The sequence below is a fragment of the Nomia melanderi genome, chromosome 3 (assembly GCF_051020985.1).
Source record: "Nomia melanderi isolate GNS246 chromosome 3, iyNomMela1, whole genome shotgun sequence".
NCBI classification, from domain to species: domain Eukaryota; kingdom Metazoa; phylum Arthropoda; class Insecta; order Hymenoptera; family Halictidae; genus Nomia; species Nomia melanderi.
This window is the reverse complement of record NC_135001.1, coordinates 23,921,720-23,937,195: the sequence shown is the minus strand read 5'-3', so window position 1 is coordinate 23,937,195 and position 15,476 is coordinate 23,921,720. Positions and strand designations below refer to the sequence as shown.

At 27.3% G+C, this 15,476-nt stretch overlaps 4 protein-coding genes across 13 annotated transcripts; 2 read left to right on the top strand and 2 right to left on the bottom strand.

Moving 5' to 3' along the window:
- Positions 1–2: 2 nt before the first annotated feature.
- Positions 3–4,346, bottom strand: l(2)41Ab (lethal (2) 41Ab). 2 transcript variants are annotated; one of them, XM_076366188.1, is made up of 9 exons: positions 3,891–4,346; positions 3,059–3,681; positions 2,454–2,697; positions 1,974–2,384; positions 1,356–1,904; positions 997–1,284; positions 768–926; positions 458–696; positions 3–145 (listed from the first exon to the last, which is right to left on the bottom strand). In XM_076366188.1, exons 1-8 carry the CDS (start codon positions 4,020–4,022, stop codon positions 478–480), a joined length of 2,625 nt encoding a protein of 874 aa, XP_076222303.1. In that variant the 5' UTR covers positions 4,023–4,346; the 3' UTR covers positions 3–145; positions 458–477. The 2 variants fall into 2 exon arrangements, with proteins under 2 accessions (XP_076222303.1, XP_076222304.1); XM_076366189.1 differs by having other exon boundaries at positions 1,356–1,874.
- A 187-nt stretch (positions 4,347–4,533) lies between these two features.
- Positions 4,534–5,278, top strand: mRpL42 (mitochondrial ribosomal protein L42). Its single transcript, XM_031982131.2, has 2 exons — positions 4,534–4,684; positions 4,842–5,278. Exon 2 carries the CDS (start codon positions 4,842–4,844, stop codon positions 5,199–5,201), a length of 360 nt encoding a protein of 119 aa, XP_031837991.1. The 5' UTR covers positions 4,534–4,684; the 3' UTR covers positions 5,202–5,278.
- Positions 5,276–15,015, bottom strand: LOC116429309 (uncharacterized). Of its 5 annotated transcripts, none has more exons than XM_031982103.2 (8): positions 14,974–15,015; positions 9,684–9,856; positions 9,340–9,501; positions 8,858–9,087; positions 7,633–8,791; positions 7,406–7,510; positions 7,214–7,251; positions 5,276–6,279 (listed from the first exon to the last, which is right to left on the bottom strand). In XM_031982103.2, exons 2-8 carry the CDS (start codon positions 9,758–9,760, stop codon positions 5,441–5,443), a joined length of 2,610 nt encoding a protein of 869 aa, XP_031837963.1. In that variant the 5' UTR covers positions 9,761–9,856; positions 14,974–15,015; the 3' UTR covers positions 5,276–5,440. The 5 variants fall into 5 exon arrangements, with proteins under 5 accessions (XP_031837963.1, XP_031837961.1, XP_031837960.1 ...); XM_031982101.2 differs by lacking the exon at positions 14,974–15,015 and adding an exon at positions 10,259–10,407; XM_031982100.2 differs by lacking the exon at positions 14,974–15,015 and adding an exon at positions 10,176–10,344.
- On the top strand, positions 6,590–15,388 carry LOC116429306 (putative ATP-dependent RNA helicase TDRD12). Of its 5 annotated transcripts, none has more exons than XM_031982090.2 (19): positions 6,590–7,266; positions 10,865–11,041; positions 11,138–11,325; positions 11,433–11,707; positions 11,787–11,986; positions 12,079–12,211; positions 12,276–12,426; positions 12,490–12,654; positions 12,742–12,871; positions 13,080–13,117; positions 13,191–13,431; positions 13,501–13,647; positions 13,715–13,896; positions 13,968–14,093; positions 14,162–14,310; positions 14,381–14,551; positions 14,658–14,826; positions 14,903–15,082; positions 15,150–15,388. In XM_031982090.2, exons 2-19 carry the CDS (start codon positions 11,014–11,016, stop codon positions 15,372–15,374), a joined length of 2,898 nt encoding a protein of 965 aa, XP_031837950.1. In that variant the 5' UTR covers positions 6,590–7,266; positions 10,865–11,013; the 3' UTR covers positions 15,375–15,388. The 5 variants fall into 5 exon arrangements, with proteins under 5 accessions (XP_031837950.1, XP_076222302.1, XP_031837952.1 ...); XM_076366187.1 differs by having other exon boundaries at positions 6,591–7,266; positions 11,787–11,887; positions 12,742–12,894; positions 12,965–13,117; XM_031982089.2 differs by having other exon boundaries at positions 6,592–7,266; positions 12,742–12,894; positions 12,965–13,117.
- The last annotated feature ends 88 nt before the right edge of the window (positions 15,389–15,476 follow it).

The following is a 15,476-nucleotide window of genomic DNA, read 5'->3' as shown; positions in this document are numbered from 1 at the left end:
TCCTTGTCATAAATTAGTGACCACACAAATTGCCTCCACTTAAGCGAACTTAGCGAATCCGAATAATTTGTTTCAGACATTACATTTATGTAAAAATAATAATGTACGTTTATTCACGTATAAGATAATGTATTCATATACATATCTAAAAGATACACATATACATATTAAACAAAATAAACGAAAATTCCATGTACAAAAAAAAAACTATCTTATCTATCTGATAATTTTGTAATTTATTTATCACTTTTATCTAAAAAGTACATTTATCAAGTTAAATATGGCTTAGAAATATCATGGACATCTTAGAGTTGTAGTGTAATCAATTTAAGTGTATGATAAGGAAGAAATATTTAATGTGTCAAGTATGTATAAAGGTCATTGATTGAATATGCAATTACTTATTATTTTTACCCAGAAAAGATTGATTTCTAGGGGTAAAATAATTACTACTTACTGTACAATTTTTTAAAGAATTTACAAAGTAAATAGTATTTTCCGTAAATTAGTTTTCAACATTGGAAAATCATGATTAGTTTTTTCTAACACATATTTCAAATATTGACGATAACTGTGTTCCATTTTCAAATTTTCTTCAATCGTATCTTCATTTTTATACGTCATTTTATAAGTACCACTTTTTACATCATGCAACTGTTTTGCTTTCCTTTGCTTAAGAACTAGAATATGAAGATTCTGAAAAAATCATTTAAATAATTAAATAATTCAGAACTCTTATAAAAAATAAGATACAGTTCAATTCATACATGATATTTCAACATTTCTAGCTGCTCAATTTCATTTTCTATATTTGGAAGGTGCCCCTTTATATTTTGTAAATTTTGTTTACAATTGACCAGCTGACTCTCTGCACTTTTTATTTGATTTTTTATTTGTTCTATTGTATCGCTAGTTCGTTTCACTACCTGTTAATTTCAAAGAAAAATATAATTGTAGCAGTTTTCAATTAATTAGTAAGATAAAAATGATACGTACATTCATTGATTGTTTAATTTTTATCCGTTGATCAGACAGACGTTTGTGCATTATTACTTTCTCATTATGATGCTCTTTTGGATTCTTTTTAAATTTATTAATTGCTTTATTAAATATAACATCTCTTCTTGCTACGCAGAGTTCCATGTCATGGATCAATTTTTCTTGAATTTTTTTTAGGTAAGAAAGTCTCGTTTCCATTTTATGTATTTCACTCTTCATTATTGCTATACCTCCAGCAGTATGTTCTTCTTTTACTTTTTTTACAGTTTCTTGTATGAGTTGTAACTTGAATGTTAACATCATTGTACTACATGTAAATGAGAATTGCGAAAGTATATAATTATAATAACAATTACCTGTTTTTTCCAAGATAAACTTTCTTCTTGTGTAAATTTTAATTCTTCCTTTAGCATTGCCTTTTCAGTACATAAACTTTTTAAATTGCTATGTAATTTTATGAGCTCTAATTCCAATTCTTGAAAAGAAAGAATATATTCATTCTTTTTTATGCAATTTTTGTCTTCTAATTCATCCTTCAAATCTTTTTGTATTACTAAACCTGCATTCATGCGTAATAGTTTTTGCTGAAGAGAAAGTATAATTTTATTTATACATGCTTCATCTTTCATAATCATGTCCAATGTATACTCCAATTTAAAATTTTTTTGTCCCGTTATCATAATTTCTTTGTCAAGAAGATTTAATTCTCGTAATTGTGATTCTCGTTGTTGACTTAATGAAACCATGAAACCTTGTTGTCGTATCCAAAATTGTTGTGCTTTTTGGATACTTTGTACAAGTTCTTGAATATTTTTTTCTAAACTAATGATTTTTAAATCTTGTGGACTCAAATTTTCACCAATATTTGGTACTACCTGAAACAGTTTATTCGTAAACCATATTATCTGAAATTAAAAATGCAAAATAAAATATAAAATATAAAATATAAAATATAAAATATAAAGATATGTAACCTGTTCAATAAGTTTATTTGTTTCAAGAAGTTTACGCTGCCTCCTTTCAATTACAATTTCATATTTTCTCATCTCTTTTTGCAATTCATCTATTTGTTTTTCTTTCTCCACATTTTTCTGAGAAATCTCTTGCAATTCTGTTTTTTGATTTTCAAGAAAATTTAACAACTTTTCTAATTCCAGAAGACTATTTCCATATGAATTTTCTGTACGTGCAACTGTAACCTCATACTCTAATACAGCATTTTTTGTATTTAATAATAGTTCATTCACATGTTGTGCTGTTTTGTCGCATATAATTTTCTCTTCTAATTTTTTAAATATCATGTTTTCTAAATTAGTCTTTTTTCCAAAAGTGAATTCTAGTTTTTTATTTACTTGTTCTTCTTCGTATAAAGTGCTTTGATATTTCTGAAAATATACCATTTATTATGATTATAGATAAAGACTATTTTTTCGACACTGAAAGATGTTACGTACAGTGAAAGCATTTTCATAACTACTTTGTATGCGTTCATTAATTTTTGTTAAGTTTTGCAATTGGCATTCAATATCTGCAATTTTTTCATTATGCGATGTTACTGTTTTGGACGTAATTCTAATATTATTTTCTACACGGAATGACAAAGATGTCAAATGTTCATTGATCTCCATCTCCTTTTCCGATTCTTTTTTAACTTTTTGTATTTCCAGTAAGAGAGTATTGTATAACTTATGACTTTCTCTAAGAAATAAACATTATATTAAATATAAAAAAGAAAGAATGTAACGAAATTTAAATTAGAATGACTTTATTATTTATGAAAACGTTTTATAACAAATAATAAACTAAAATATCTTGCAACAGTCACCAACAATTCGCCTTATAACATTGTGTTACACCTGTGGCACAGATTTCAAACAGAACTTAACAATTATAAATTTCATTTAATTCTTTTCAGTTTAAATTACCAAATACAAAGTAATTCTATTGAAATATAAATTTATAAAAAGTTGTACGATTCATTTGTATTTACACTGAAAAACTAAATTTTTATATTTCAGGACCACTGAGAAATATTGATTTTACAGATTGTGATACTTACTCTTGTTGAGAATGTAACTGATCGTGAATATTATTTCTTTTAGAAATGTTAGCTACAACAGACTTCCATATATCATATAAATCTTTACGTTCTGTATGCAAGGTCTCTAAATCTGTATTTACATCTATTATCATTTTATTAACATTTTCTTTTTCTTTGTTTTTAATTTGTAGTTGCTCATCCAAATATGATATTTCTGTTTCAATTTTCCAGATTTCCTCCTTTAATCTATACAAAATAAAATCTCGTTGTTGTTTTTTATTGATTAATGCCTTTCGTCTATTTGCATCTTGCGATGAGATCTGTTTAGATATTCTTAAATAATCGTTCAAATCATTTTCCCACTTAGATAAATAGTTATGAAAACTTAATAAATTTTTCAAGTCCTGAGATAATTTCTCTCTTTTATTTCTTTCATCTTCTAATTTACAACGATTTGTTTTTAAAACCTGTTTAGCGTTTTCTATATTCTGATTTTTCTTTTCTCTTAAAAATGCAATTTTTGACAATGCATCAAAGTAGTGACTTATAGTAGTATGTTGATGTTCAATTTGCTGTTGCATTTGATAAAGATTAACTCCTTCTGATTCCAAGTTTTTTTCAACATGCTTTATTAGCGATTCCTAGAAATGCACAAGTTAGATAAGGAATATTACAATAATTTCATATTAAAGATTGTGACAAGGCTATAATAAATATGAAGTACGTAAGATATTTAATGTTTTACAGCATGTTATATTGCATTCCATATTAAGCGTATAAGCACATAAACGCAATATAAACATATAAATGTATTATTCCATAAATTTGAGGCAATAAACTTTTTACTTACAAATTCAAGTATTTCTTCTGAAAGTTTGTTATTGATATTTGATAAATGTGTATGGAGTGTTTTTTGAAACTTTTCCATTAATTTATCATCTGGATTTAGTACATTTAATGTAGATGTTTCAGACGAATCCATTTTATTATAAAATTTGTAGTTTCAACTTTATAAAATTATTTTAATGTTTCACGACTTTGCATCACAGGTATAATTGTAAGTATGGTGTTGGTTGTCACAACAACATTAAGTTAGAAATGGAAACAGTCTTTTGAGAATCCCCTCCACTGTGCCCATGTGTTTTATACATTTTGATAATTTATTATCATGATCCATCATTGCGAGAAAATAGTTTGAATGCAATTTCATGCTCCTCATTTATTCTGTTATAAATTGTAGTAACTCTTCCTTCTTGCAAATAGCTATTTATTTTTTGGGTTTACAAGAGTAATATACAGATATATATTTACAATTTTATAATTTGCATTCAATAATCTGATTTAACTGATAAGACATTAAATAATTTTAAATGAAATATCTCACTTTGTATTTAAATTTCGTTCCTAATTTTTCGTTATAAATGACGCAAAATTTAGTATTCATGTTTTTTACGCATGCGTATTAAGTGATTTTTGGAATACATTGGGTCGATGGATCATGTGATTTTGTTTACATCATCTTAACTTGACCGATAAAAGTTTTACTAAGTGTCTTATCCTAAACAAAATAACTATCAGAAAGTTTTCTTGTGGAATTTGTTACCAATATTCATTCCACATTAATGTACAACAATCGAAAACAAAGTATGAACATATTTATTAATGATTAAAGAAACTTCATAAGATTTTTAGTATTATATCTTGAAAATAAAAGTTACGAACTAATTCTTTAAATGTACTTATTTACAAATGAGTTTGTAATACCAAATTATATTGACTAATTATTTTTATTTTAAAACAGATGAATAGGTTATTGTATATTGTACGTACAATGAATGTTACTTGTAAACGATACATGAGTTCAGTTAAATTACCTCCTGAACTTGTTGTGCCACTAAATAAAGAACTAATCGTTTGTTGGCATCCAGAGCAAGAATTTCCATATGAATATTCATTACCATTGCCAGAAGAAAAGAAACTTTCAAATTCTGTATTACGCATTGGTGAAAAAGAGATAGCAGATACCTTTTACCACAAACGAAGAGAAGTCATCATTGAAGAACTCTCTAAAATGACATATACCACAAAACATAGATGGTATCCCAGAAGTAGTAAATACAGGAAAAGGAGATTCACAGAACCCGAAAGACCGTATTTATAGAAGTATCTAAATAGCGTATTATGCTAAAATACTTATAAAATTATAGAATCATTAAATAAATAATATTTCCCAAATGACTTATTATACTGTATTTATTTCATTTTATAATATTGCACGAATTTAAATATTGTATTAGCACCGCTAAAATTTCATATGCACATAGATGTATACATATATTGGTCATTTTTTAATATACAGATAAATTCTGATCTCTTTTTTAAAGTGTAGGTATACGTATTTTACAAATTTTGGGGATATATATGTCTCTCTCCTTCAAGTAAAAATATTTGCATTGCTTGGTACAGTAGATATCTTCCAAAATTACATTTTTCTTTTATATTCCACGTTGCTGCTATTCCGTAATAGTCTCCGCTTTTAAGATTCTTCAATTTCTTCAGTCCCAAAGCATCGATCATAGCAGCTTCACGAGTGTAAGCTTCTACAGGAATGACATTTTGAAAAACTTGCAGACAAATAATTCCACATCCTTCATTCCAAATATTCATAATTCGTTGAACTTTTTCATTTTCGCAGTATTTTTGAGAAGAAGTCCACATTTTTAAAGCATCGTTTAGATGGGAATGTGGTCTATTACGTGTACCTTTACCTACATAAAATATAGCAGATAAAAATGTAGTCCAAATTGTAGACTTTGTCATACTTTCTGCATGAAAGGGTAAATCTTTTGTTATACGGGGATCTAAGAGTAAATAATTGAAACTAGTTTTGTTTATTCCGTCTCTCCATTTTCTAGAAGGATCCACATCAGAAAATTCTTTGAAAACAGTTTTTTCAATAATTTTATATCTTCCTAATTGATTTACCCAGTCTCCATATGCTAAAGAAGATTTCACTTCATGGTTATAGTCATTTGTGTTAATATAAGTCTTAAAAGAAATAAATCTGTTGTCTGGTTTTATTAGTTGCGTTCTCTTTTGTAAAGTGATAAATCGCTTTAAATATACTTGTCTTGTTGTATTAGTTACTGGTCCTGGATTGTCACCTAGTTTAATTAATTTTCTTCTTAACTCTTCATTTGTTATACATATATCTGTTGATAAATTGAATGAATTGGGCCCTGAAAATATTGGTAAAATATTATATAACTATAAACTTGCAAATATATAAAAATTAGAAACAGTCGACGAATATAGAGCAGTATACAGTAGATACATGTATACTGATGAAATAAGAGTGAAAATATTTATAAATAAAAAATCGCTAATTTATTCTAACAAAAGCAACGTAGAATCAAATTCTTAATTATGCCATATAAAGTTTTTAAATTTTACTATTTTATTAATACGGTAAACATTTTGATAATAAAATTCAATTGGAAGTATGTTGTTAGTATGTTTTGGATTCATTACGTTTTAACGCGCCAGTTTTAATACGCTTAATAATTTTGAATTTAAGTATAGACAACAATACCATATGGTATTCTTTGTAGCCTGGTCATTGAATAGGATTACCAGAAATTCCAGGTGAAAATAACGTGACATATTTACTTGCAATACGCTTGCACAAAACAGGAGCAGTTTTAAAAATATAAATCGCCATATATGATTTCTGTACTCATACAGAACTACAGAGAAATGTAATGTTATTTGTAATATATCCAGAATCTCATTATTCTAATATTTGTATTCCTGACTTTCGAAATTGTAATGCACTGTCCTCGTCACGACGCCTTTATCGGTATTATTCAAGTTCAGAACTGAAAGTCTATTTTCGAAAATGATTCCTTTCAGCTGAGAACTTAAAAATGGTCCAACAGTAACGACATAGTACAGTCACAAATATAGTAAGATAGTAAACAAAAATAAATTTCAGCTTCAAACAGAATGGGTAACGTAGCATAAGGTAACAAAGAACTAATTTACAGATATAGGCTGTCCAAGAAGTACCTATTATGAATCTGCTAATTTTGACCTTTATGTAACACATCTCTATATTTTTCGACTTTTTCATCAATGTATATATTAAGAATAAATAGATCTATTGAATCTTACATAATTTATCAGACGTGGAAAAATCTTCTTCAGATTTGCTGTAAAAGAATAAAGTTAATGATAATTATTGTCATAAGAAATCCATATTAATCCTGTGATAATTTAATCATTACATCTGTATTATCAAAATGATAAGCACTTTCGATGTGATACTGAGACAATTTTATGATTATTATTATTTTAATATCTTACCAAGGGGGTAGAGTGTAAATTCTACGTTCCACAAAGGCGAGATTTTCTTCTAAACTTTCATATTTATATTCTTCTTGTATGCTAACATAAGACTGTGATTGAAAACTGAAAATAATTACCCTATTAATGCTTAAATAAGTTCTTGCTTTACTTAATTTTAATCATATTAATTTCAAAATAGATTTCGAAGCTAAATAAATACGGTATTAAAAAATAATTGCAATTACCTTGATAAAAATATATTATAATTCTCTTTAAAAGTATTTAAAGTGTCATTGGCTTTTAAGTCTTCTAAGTACTTTTCTTGTAAACCACTGTCTACATTTAAATTTTCTCTCTTTCTTTCCATGTCTTTTGCTTCTTTCATTTTTAGACTTTCCAGGTTGCTACTACATTCGTCTACTAAATTTTTCATTACATTATATTCTCCAATACAATTTTTCTTCTCATTAAAATTTGGACTCACTGGCATATCATCGTCATACTTATTCTCATGTAATTTTACTGCCAGATTTTTAGAAAAATTTTTATTAAATCTATAACATAACTTGGGATAATGATGTTCATCTGGTGATAATGAGTTTGTCGAACTAGGACTTGTGCTTTCTGACGACGTTAATACTTCATTCCTTTTCAATTTTCTGTGCGATGAATACTGTCTATAACAATGTTTTCTTCTTGGAGTGGATCTTGCCATTTCTTTTCCAAAATTAAACTCGTCTGATCGAAATGATCCATTTCTCGTTAAACAAGGTGTGTAAGTTTTAAATTTCGATTCTTTGCTTAATACTTTAGGCGATGAGAATCTTTGATCTTTTTCAATTGTTTTTCCCATTAAAAAATTTGGTGATTTGCTTATAATAGAATCACTTGGATCGTGCAATGGTATTAATGGAATTTTAGTATTACTGTTTCGTCCAAAAATCCTGCGTTTATATCTCGGAGTAACAGACCGCTTTTTTGTTCTAGTTTTCAATGAAAATTTATCTTTTACATCATAAATTGAACTATCATCTGTATTTAATACGGACAATGGACTTGAATCGCACCGACTGTCTTTAACTTGTTTATATTCGCTGTTAATATCTGTCTCTTTAGAGTTAGAATTTAAAGAGCTGGAAAGTTGATTAATTATTTGATTAAGTAAACATTTCTCTCTGTCCATTTCTTCACGAAGTCGGAGTTCTGCGGCATTAATATCATACTCATCGTTGTCATTTAAACTGTTGTCACTAAAATAAAAATACTTGTCCCTGTTATTGGAAAGTCTGTTTTCTTCATTTGTCTGACATTCTTTTACATTTAATATATCTTGATTGATGATATGAGTATCTAATAACGCAACATATTCTGCTATGGTATCTCCATCGTTAACAACAAGTTTATCTGCAAAAAACAAAAATATAAATAAAGCACCTAAGATACTATACATATAAGCGTATCCATTTTTACCAAAAGTTATTTTATATTTAATCGGTTTTTCTTCTTTTGTAACATTTTCGCAGTATTTGCTAAGCACCGCTATTGCTCCATAATATTTCCCATCAAATGCATAATGAAATGGACTACGTCCTTCATAATCCAAACAAAGAGCATCTCCACCATTTGCCAGGAGTAACTCCAGTACTGTAATTCTGCCCCAAGCTGCTGCCACGTGAACTGGAGTCAATCCATCCACAGATCTTTAAAGTGAAATAATTGCCTATTTTATTTCCATATATAATGTATTAATGTGTTGGGTTGATGCATAAGTTTTAACAGGTTTTTTAATAAGAAATAAAAAGAAGAGTATTCAATTGTGCGCTGGTTAAACCAAAACTAAATACCAAAGAAAAAAGAAGTAATATAAGAAACCCATGATGTGTCTCCGTTCAAATTTTTTAATGACAACCTTACGTATAATCCTATCAGTAATCAGTAATGGAATTACTTACTTAACATTTGGATTTCCTCCATGGCGTAAAAACAACTTAGTTACTTCCTCTGCAAATGCTTCTGAATCATTGCCTATTACTAAGTGAAATGGTGTTACTCCGTATGTGGGAATTAATGTATTAGGATTTGCTTCTTTATTTAAAAGTAAAGTTGTTACTTGCCTATTATATGATAAATCAATTAAAACATTGAATCAATATATAATGTTACATATATAATATATTATTAATTCTAATTTGATATTATATTTCATTAATAATGTAAGATACTTACTTGCAATATACAATTATTTAAATAATTAATAGATAAAGTAAACATTTTAGAATAAAAAACAATTACTTACTTTATATCATTATCCTCTAAACCATCGCACAGCGAAGAAGCCAGAAAAAGATATCCTTTTGATTTCAACATAGACATTATATTTAATATTTGTTTAGATACAAACTGTTCTTTTTTTCAATAATATCACTGTATTATTTCATAAATTACATAATATTCACCAGTCACATAATCCTGAAAAAATAAAATTATAAAAAATTATAGTTTTTCCTATGTATCTAATTATATTGAAAATATAAAATTCTTTTTGTTTATTGAATTATCGAAAAGTACATTTTGCGAATGTATACAACGAAAACGCAAATTATATATATTAAAATAACAGCATTTAAGAAATGTACTTATAACGTTCAAGATTTTTAAATAAATAAACGAACGAATATTTCAAAAATGCGAAATGTAAACAATACCAGTTATATACTAGTATGACTATGATTAAATAATTAAAATTATGATAACTTATTACTTTTATGAAATTAAAAGGGAAACGTACGATTTTAAGATACAATTAAATACTTCATCTAAAATATATTCTTTCTATTTAATACTTTAGTCTTAACGTATCAAGTTCCTCACCATTCGCGTAAGTGATACTATCAAGTCACGGTTTATTGTTTTTATGTGTATAACGAGAATAGGGTAGATTACTCGTTCTACGAAGCTTTATATCTTACGGGATCTGTAGTATCGACGCATTTGAAAATCTCCATAAAAATTGTTTCTTAAAAAACACGAAATTTTGTCTTTATGAGGGTATTCTATAATTCTGTAACACTTGTTTGCGCAATTGTTGTTAGAATTATTGTTAAATATAGTTTTTCGTCATCCAAATATTTATTTATTTATATATAAAATAAATATACAATTATTTAAATATAAATTACAAATATATATTTATCAAATATATCAAGCTATATAAAGTTTTTCTAAACTATAGGTACCTAAGTACTTCTTTCAAAACTATGTTTTATACTTGCGTTTACAATTATGATTACTTTTATTATAAATATAAATTTATTACTTCGTTAGATTAAACTATAATCGGATCAATCATATGTGAAGTAACTTTTTAAACGTAAAAGATGGAAGATATGTGTGTTCGAGCTTCGAAAATTAAGCATGAGCCACTGAATTCAATAAATTACAATAAAATTTACAGATATTTTGTATTTTCAAGTTTAGTTATACGACACAATCTAGTGGGCGCTGTACGACGTTCAAATTTCTGTATGGACGTTACCCATTCAAAAACCATCCACACCCGCGCTTAGGCACCTTAAATATTTACGTTTCTATTCTGCACCTGGTTGCGTAGCAATTGAAAAATTAAAATGAAAACTGAAATGATTAATAATGAAGGTCAAGCCCTTTTTTTTAAAATTTTGTTCTGAATTTATTCTAGTTTTAGTTTTTTCAATTATAATATCGATTTATGTTTTCATGCTCTTTTTGCAGGTAATATTTTACCTTCCACAGCAATATCAATTAAAGTAACAAATATTTTGACACCATACATCATAAGAATTTTAAAACAAAAAGATTACAAGAAAAAATTAAATTTAATTAACAAAAAGTTAATGTTGTTGGAGAAAAAAGGAATGTTAAATATTGATGTAGAACGTGTAGAACCAAAAATTGGAAATGTAAGACAGTATCAATTTATACATTATAGTTACTTTCAGTTAACTATGTTTTCTAAAATTAAGAAGAATAGAACAACTTTCCTGATATCTTTTTTGCATTTTTGTAGGTGGTTATAGTACATGATAAGTTAGATAAAGATTTAGATCTTCCAGCTTGGTTGTGCAGAGGGATTATTAACAGTATTCTAGATGATATGAAAAATATATATAATGTATTTTTACCAGATTATGGAATAGCAGTTGAATTACAGAGAAATGATTTTTGTATGTCTTCAACTGACTTAATTTTAGATGAGTATTTAACTTATACTGTTGGTTTATATGACATTTTACCTGCTGCCTTAAAGTATAACTCACCGGCACAAGGAGAAAGTTCACTTTTGTATGTCTAATCACAACTGTATAATCAGTATTATTTTGTTTATGTCTTAAGATTAATAAGGTTTTCTGTATATTTAAAGGGTTTCAGAGGAATGGAATGCATTAGCAATTCAATATATAAAAGATTTAATGGTAGCATCTAGCACAATTTATTTTGATCATTTAGCATCTGATGAGCGAGGTAAACAATATGGTGAATTTTACCTTAATATTGGAGGTATTATAATAAGTTTAAGTGAGGCTTTAGTTCTTAATAATACTGCCATTTATTTACGAGAAGGTGATTTTTTCATACTTTCTTTTATTTCATAAATGCTTAATCAATGTATTAAAAGTTCTATAATATTTCTGTGATATTTATTTAATATTTAGGTATGATGAAATTTTTACAAAATTTGGTAAAATGTGAGAAACTGGAAAATGATATAATCAACGATGAAATAATACTTTATAATATTTCAAAAGAGTACAAGAAAAGTGAAGAAACTAATGCACAAAAGGAAAGGTTTGTTGACAAATAAGAGTAATTATAGTTGTGTGATTTATTAACATTTTTCACTTTCTAACAGTTTTATAAAAAGAATGAACAAGTTCAAAGGGAGAAAGCAATTATATGATAAAGTAAGAAAGGGTAAAGAAAAAGTATTAATTTATGGGAAAATTAAATTTGAGTGCTTGCAAACAATTTCAGACTTAAAGTTTCCTGCTGAAATACATAAGGTATAAATAAATGACAGTATTATACTAAATTCCATAAAATTAAATGTATATTAAATTTTCAAGGCTTGGAAATCATTAATAAAGTCATTTAGTCCAAAAAAACTTCAATCATATATTTTACCAGCAATAAAAAGTGGTTTAGATGTAATAGCAATTGGAGCAGCACAGTCTGGTAAAACTCTTGGATATACATTTGCTATTTGTGGACTTTTGGCTTCGAAATTAGATGTAATGTCATATCTAAAGTAACTTATCCATATTAATTAATGTGTAATATTATAATTATGTTCTCCTTTAACAAATAATTTGAAATAGCTTCCCCGAGGTGTGAATCCAGTTGCATTGATACTGTGTTCATCATCGTCCAAAGTGTTAGAAGTTCATTCCTTGTTCACGGAATTTTTACAAAGGTACAAGACTATTGAATCTGTTGCTGCTATTAATGGTAAATCAGAAAGATCTTTAGTGGTAGGTAAACTTTTGAAGCAGTAGTTCCAGAATGAGCGTATAAAAGTAAATCAAAGTAACAATTTTTCAGGCTGAAATGTTTAACGGATGTCAGATTTTAATATCTACACCAAGATTTTTAACTGGTTTTATAGACCAGAACAGAAAATTATTGAAATTCGAAAGTCTCCAATATTTAATTTTAGATGATGGTGACGTTATTTTGGATAAATATTTTGACTCTGTAAGTTCGTTTTATCTTCTAAAAGGAGTATAAATATTCGTTCATAAAAAATATTAAATTGATTTTCTGTTAGATAAGCAAACTATTTAAGAAGCATAAAATTATTCATAACAGAGAATTAAGAAATACAAATGGAACATTACAAATCATAATAACTGCAAAACATTGGACACCACAGCTTAAAAAAATGGCAGCTGTTTTAATGGACTGTCCATACATGTGTATAGCATCTTTTATAGAAGCTACAATTTTTAAATCTGTGTACCCAAAGATGTACATAGTAAATTCAAAGACTAAAGATAGAAAGCTTTTAGGTAAACTTATACTTTTTAAAGTTTCGAGTCATTCTGTTTATTAAAATAATAAAAAGATATATTTTACAGATTTACTAAGCAACGAATTTTCTAAACTGAGAACTGTAATAATTTGCACAAATAGTGCTGAGGCTGAAAAGGTGCATAAGTTTTTAAAACAAAGTATTAAAGATATACTTTTAGCTCATGAAGATATGAATCTCATTCACTTGCAAGGTGCGAAAATATGAATTTTCATTATATTATTAGAATATTTTAATTAGAACTGCATGTTTCAATATAGGTATTAAACAATGTTGGGATGCTTGTGTAAGCGATTCTTATCCAGTTTTAATATGTACAGACGAAGTTTTGTCAGATCTAGATATTACAAATGCTACTTGGTTAATACATTATTCCATTTCTCTACGGTTTAAAACTCAATTTAACTTTCGGTTTTCAACGCTCTTCGACAACTTGCAAGAAGTATGTTACTTTACAATAGAAAGTATAAAATTATATTTATGAATACGATTGTTTGATTAAATTTTTTTAAGGAAAAATCCACATGCAAAGTAACTATTTTGGTAGACGAAAATAATGATATACAGTTTTTAAGTATAATAGAAATAATGCAACGCATAAACGTTGTAATTCCGCAAAGTTTATCAGAGAACATTGAGGTACATATAAAAAGTAGTAAAAGAGTTAATCATTTATATGTTTAATAAATACTTCTAATATTTTTTAGCATATAAGAACAGCTTTAGAGAAAAAAAAAGATAACTATCCTTTGTGTAACAACATAAAGTTATGGGGATTTTGTTACAAAAATCATTCTTGTACATTAAGACACAAGATAATTTCAGAATTGGATGCACCGATTATAGATATTCGAATGTAAGCTGCGACGTAAAGTCTTCGATTTCACAAAACGATTTTCTTTAAACATTTTGTTATTTTACATTAGGAAGGACAAAGTAAAATTTAGAATAATCAGCATACACAATGTTACTCAAATTTCTGCTAGGATTATATCGTATATTAAATTTGATACGTCGGAAGAAATAGAACTTTCAAATGTACAATACATGGAAATTATTATAAAAATTCAAGAATTTTATTCATCTGTCGACAACAGGTTAATGCATCAACATATTTCTTTGACGATTAACAAAAATTATGTGAATTTTAGCATTATTTGCTGAAACCGCTGCAACATATTTCGTTTTTATTTTTATTCGTAGAAGAAATTGCGAATCAATATATGTAGGATGTATATGTGGTCTGGAAGAACCAGTAGACTGCTATAAAAGAGTACAAATTTTACACATTGATGAAGAAGACGAAATGGATAAACCAAAATACGCAGATGTTAGATGTATTGATAATGGGGTGATTTTGAAGAAAGTGAATGTACGGTGAAGTATAACGTACAGTAAGATAATTAAAAAAGAAACATATAGTACACTGTATTTTTTGTTCGCAACAGATATATAGATTGTTACATATGCCAGAAGAATTGATAAAATATCCAGCACAAGTAGTGGATGTATTTCTTACCGATATAGCTCCGCATGACGATGAATACGTTTGGAATAGATGTGCTATCGATACTGTATTTCAATGGTTCAAAGATAATGTCGATGGAAGGTCTTATGTGATAGGAACGGTAAATTATTTTTTTGCATATCTTAGAATTTTCGAAAATTTAGAATGACATAAAATTGAATGTGCAGGTAAATCTACATCTAAAAAACACAATATGGGTTAACACTTTGGAAATTGGGACCAAATTAATTGGATACAAAGATATAGTTGGATCTTCTTTAAAAACAGAATTAATAAAAAATGATCATGCTGTTGAAAATCCTGAACATTTACAACAAATGTATCAACTTTGTAAAGATGCTGGTTTATTAGAACTTAATGGGTACAATTTAAATGTTTTAATGAATAAATAAGTATATTCACCGATCGAAGAGTTTTATATATTTTGAACATTCTGAAACTGTAAAAGGTCGAAAAACGAAAAATGGAAAACGGAAAACGTCTTTAAGGTTTAT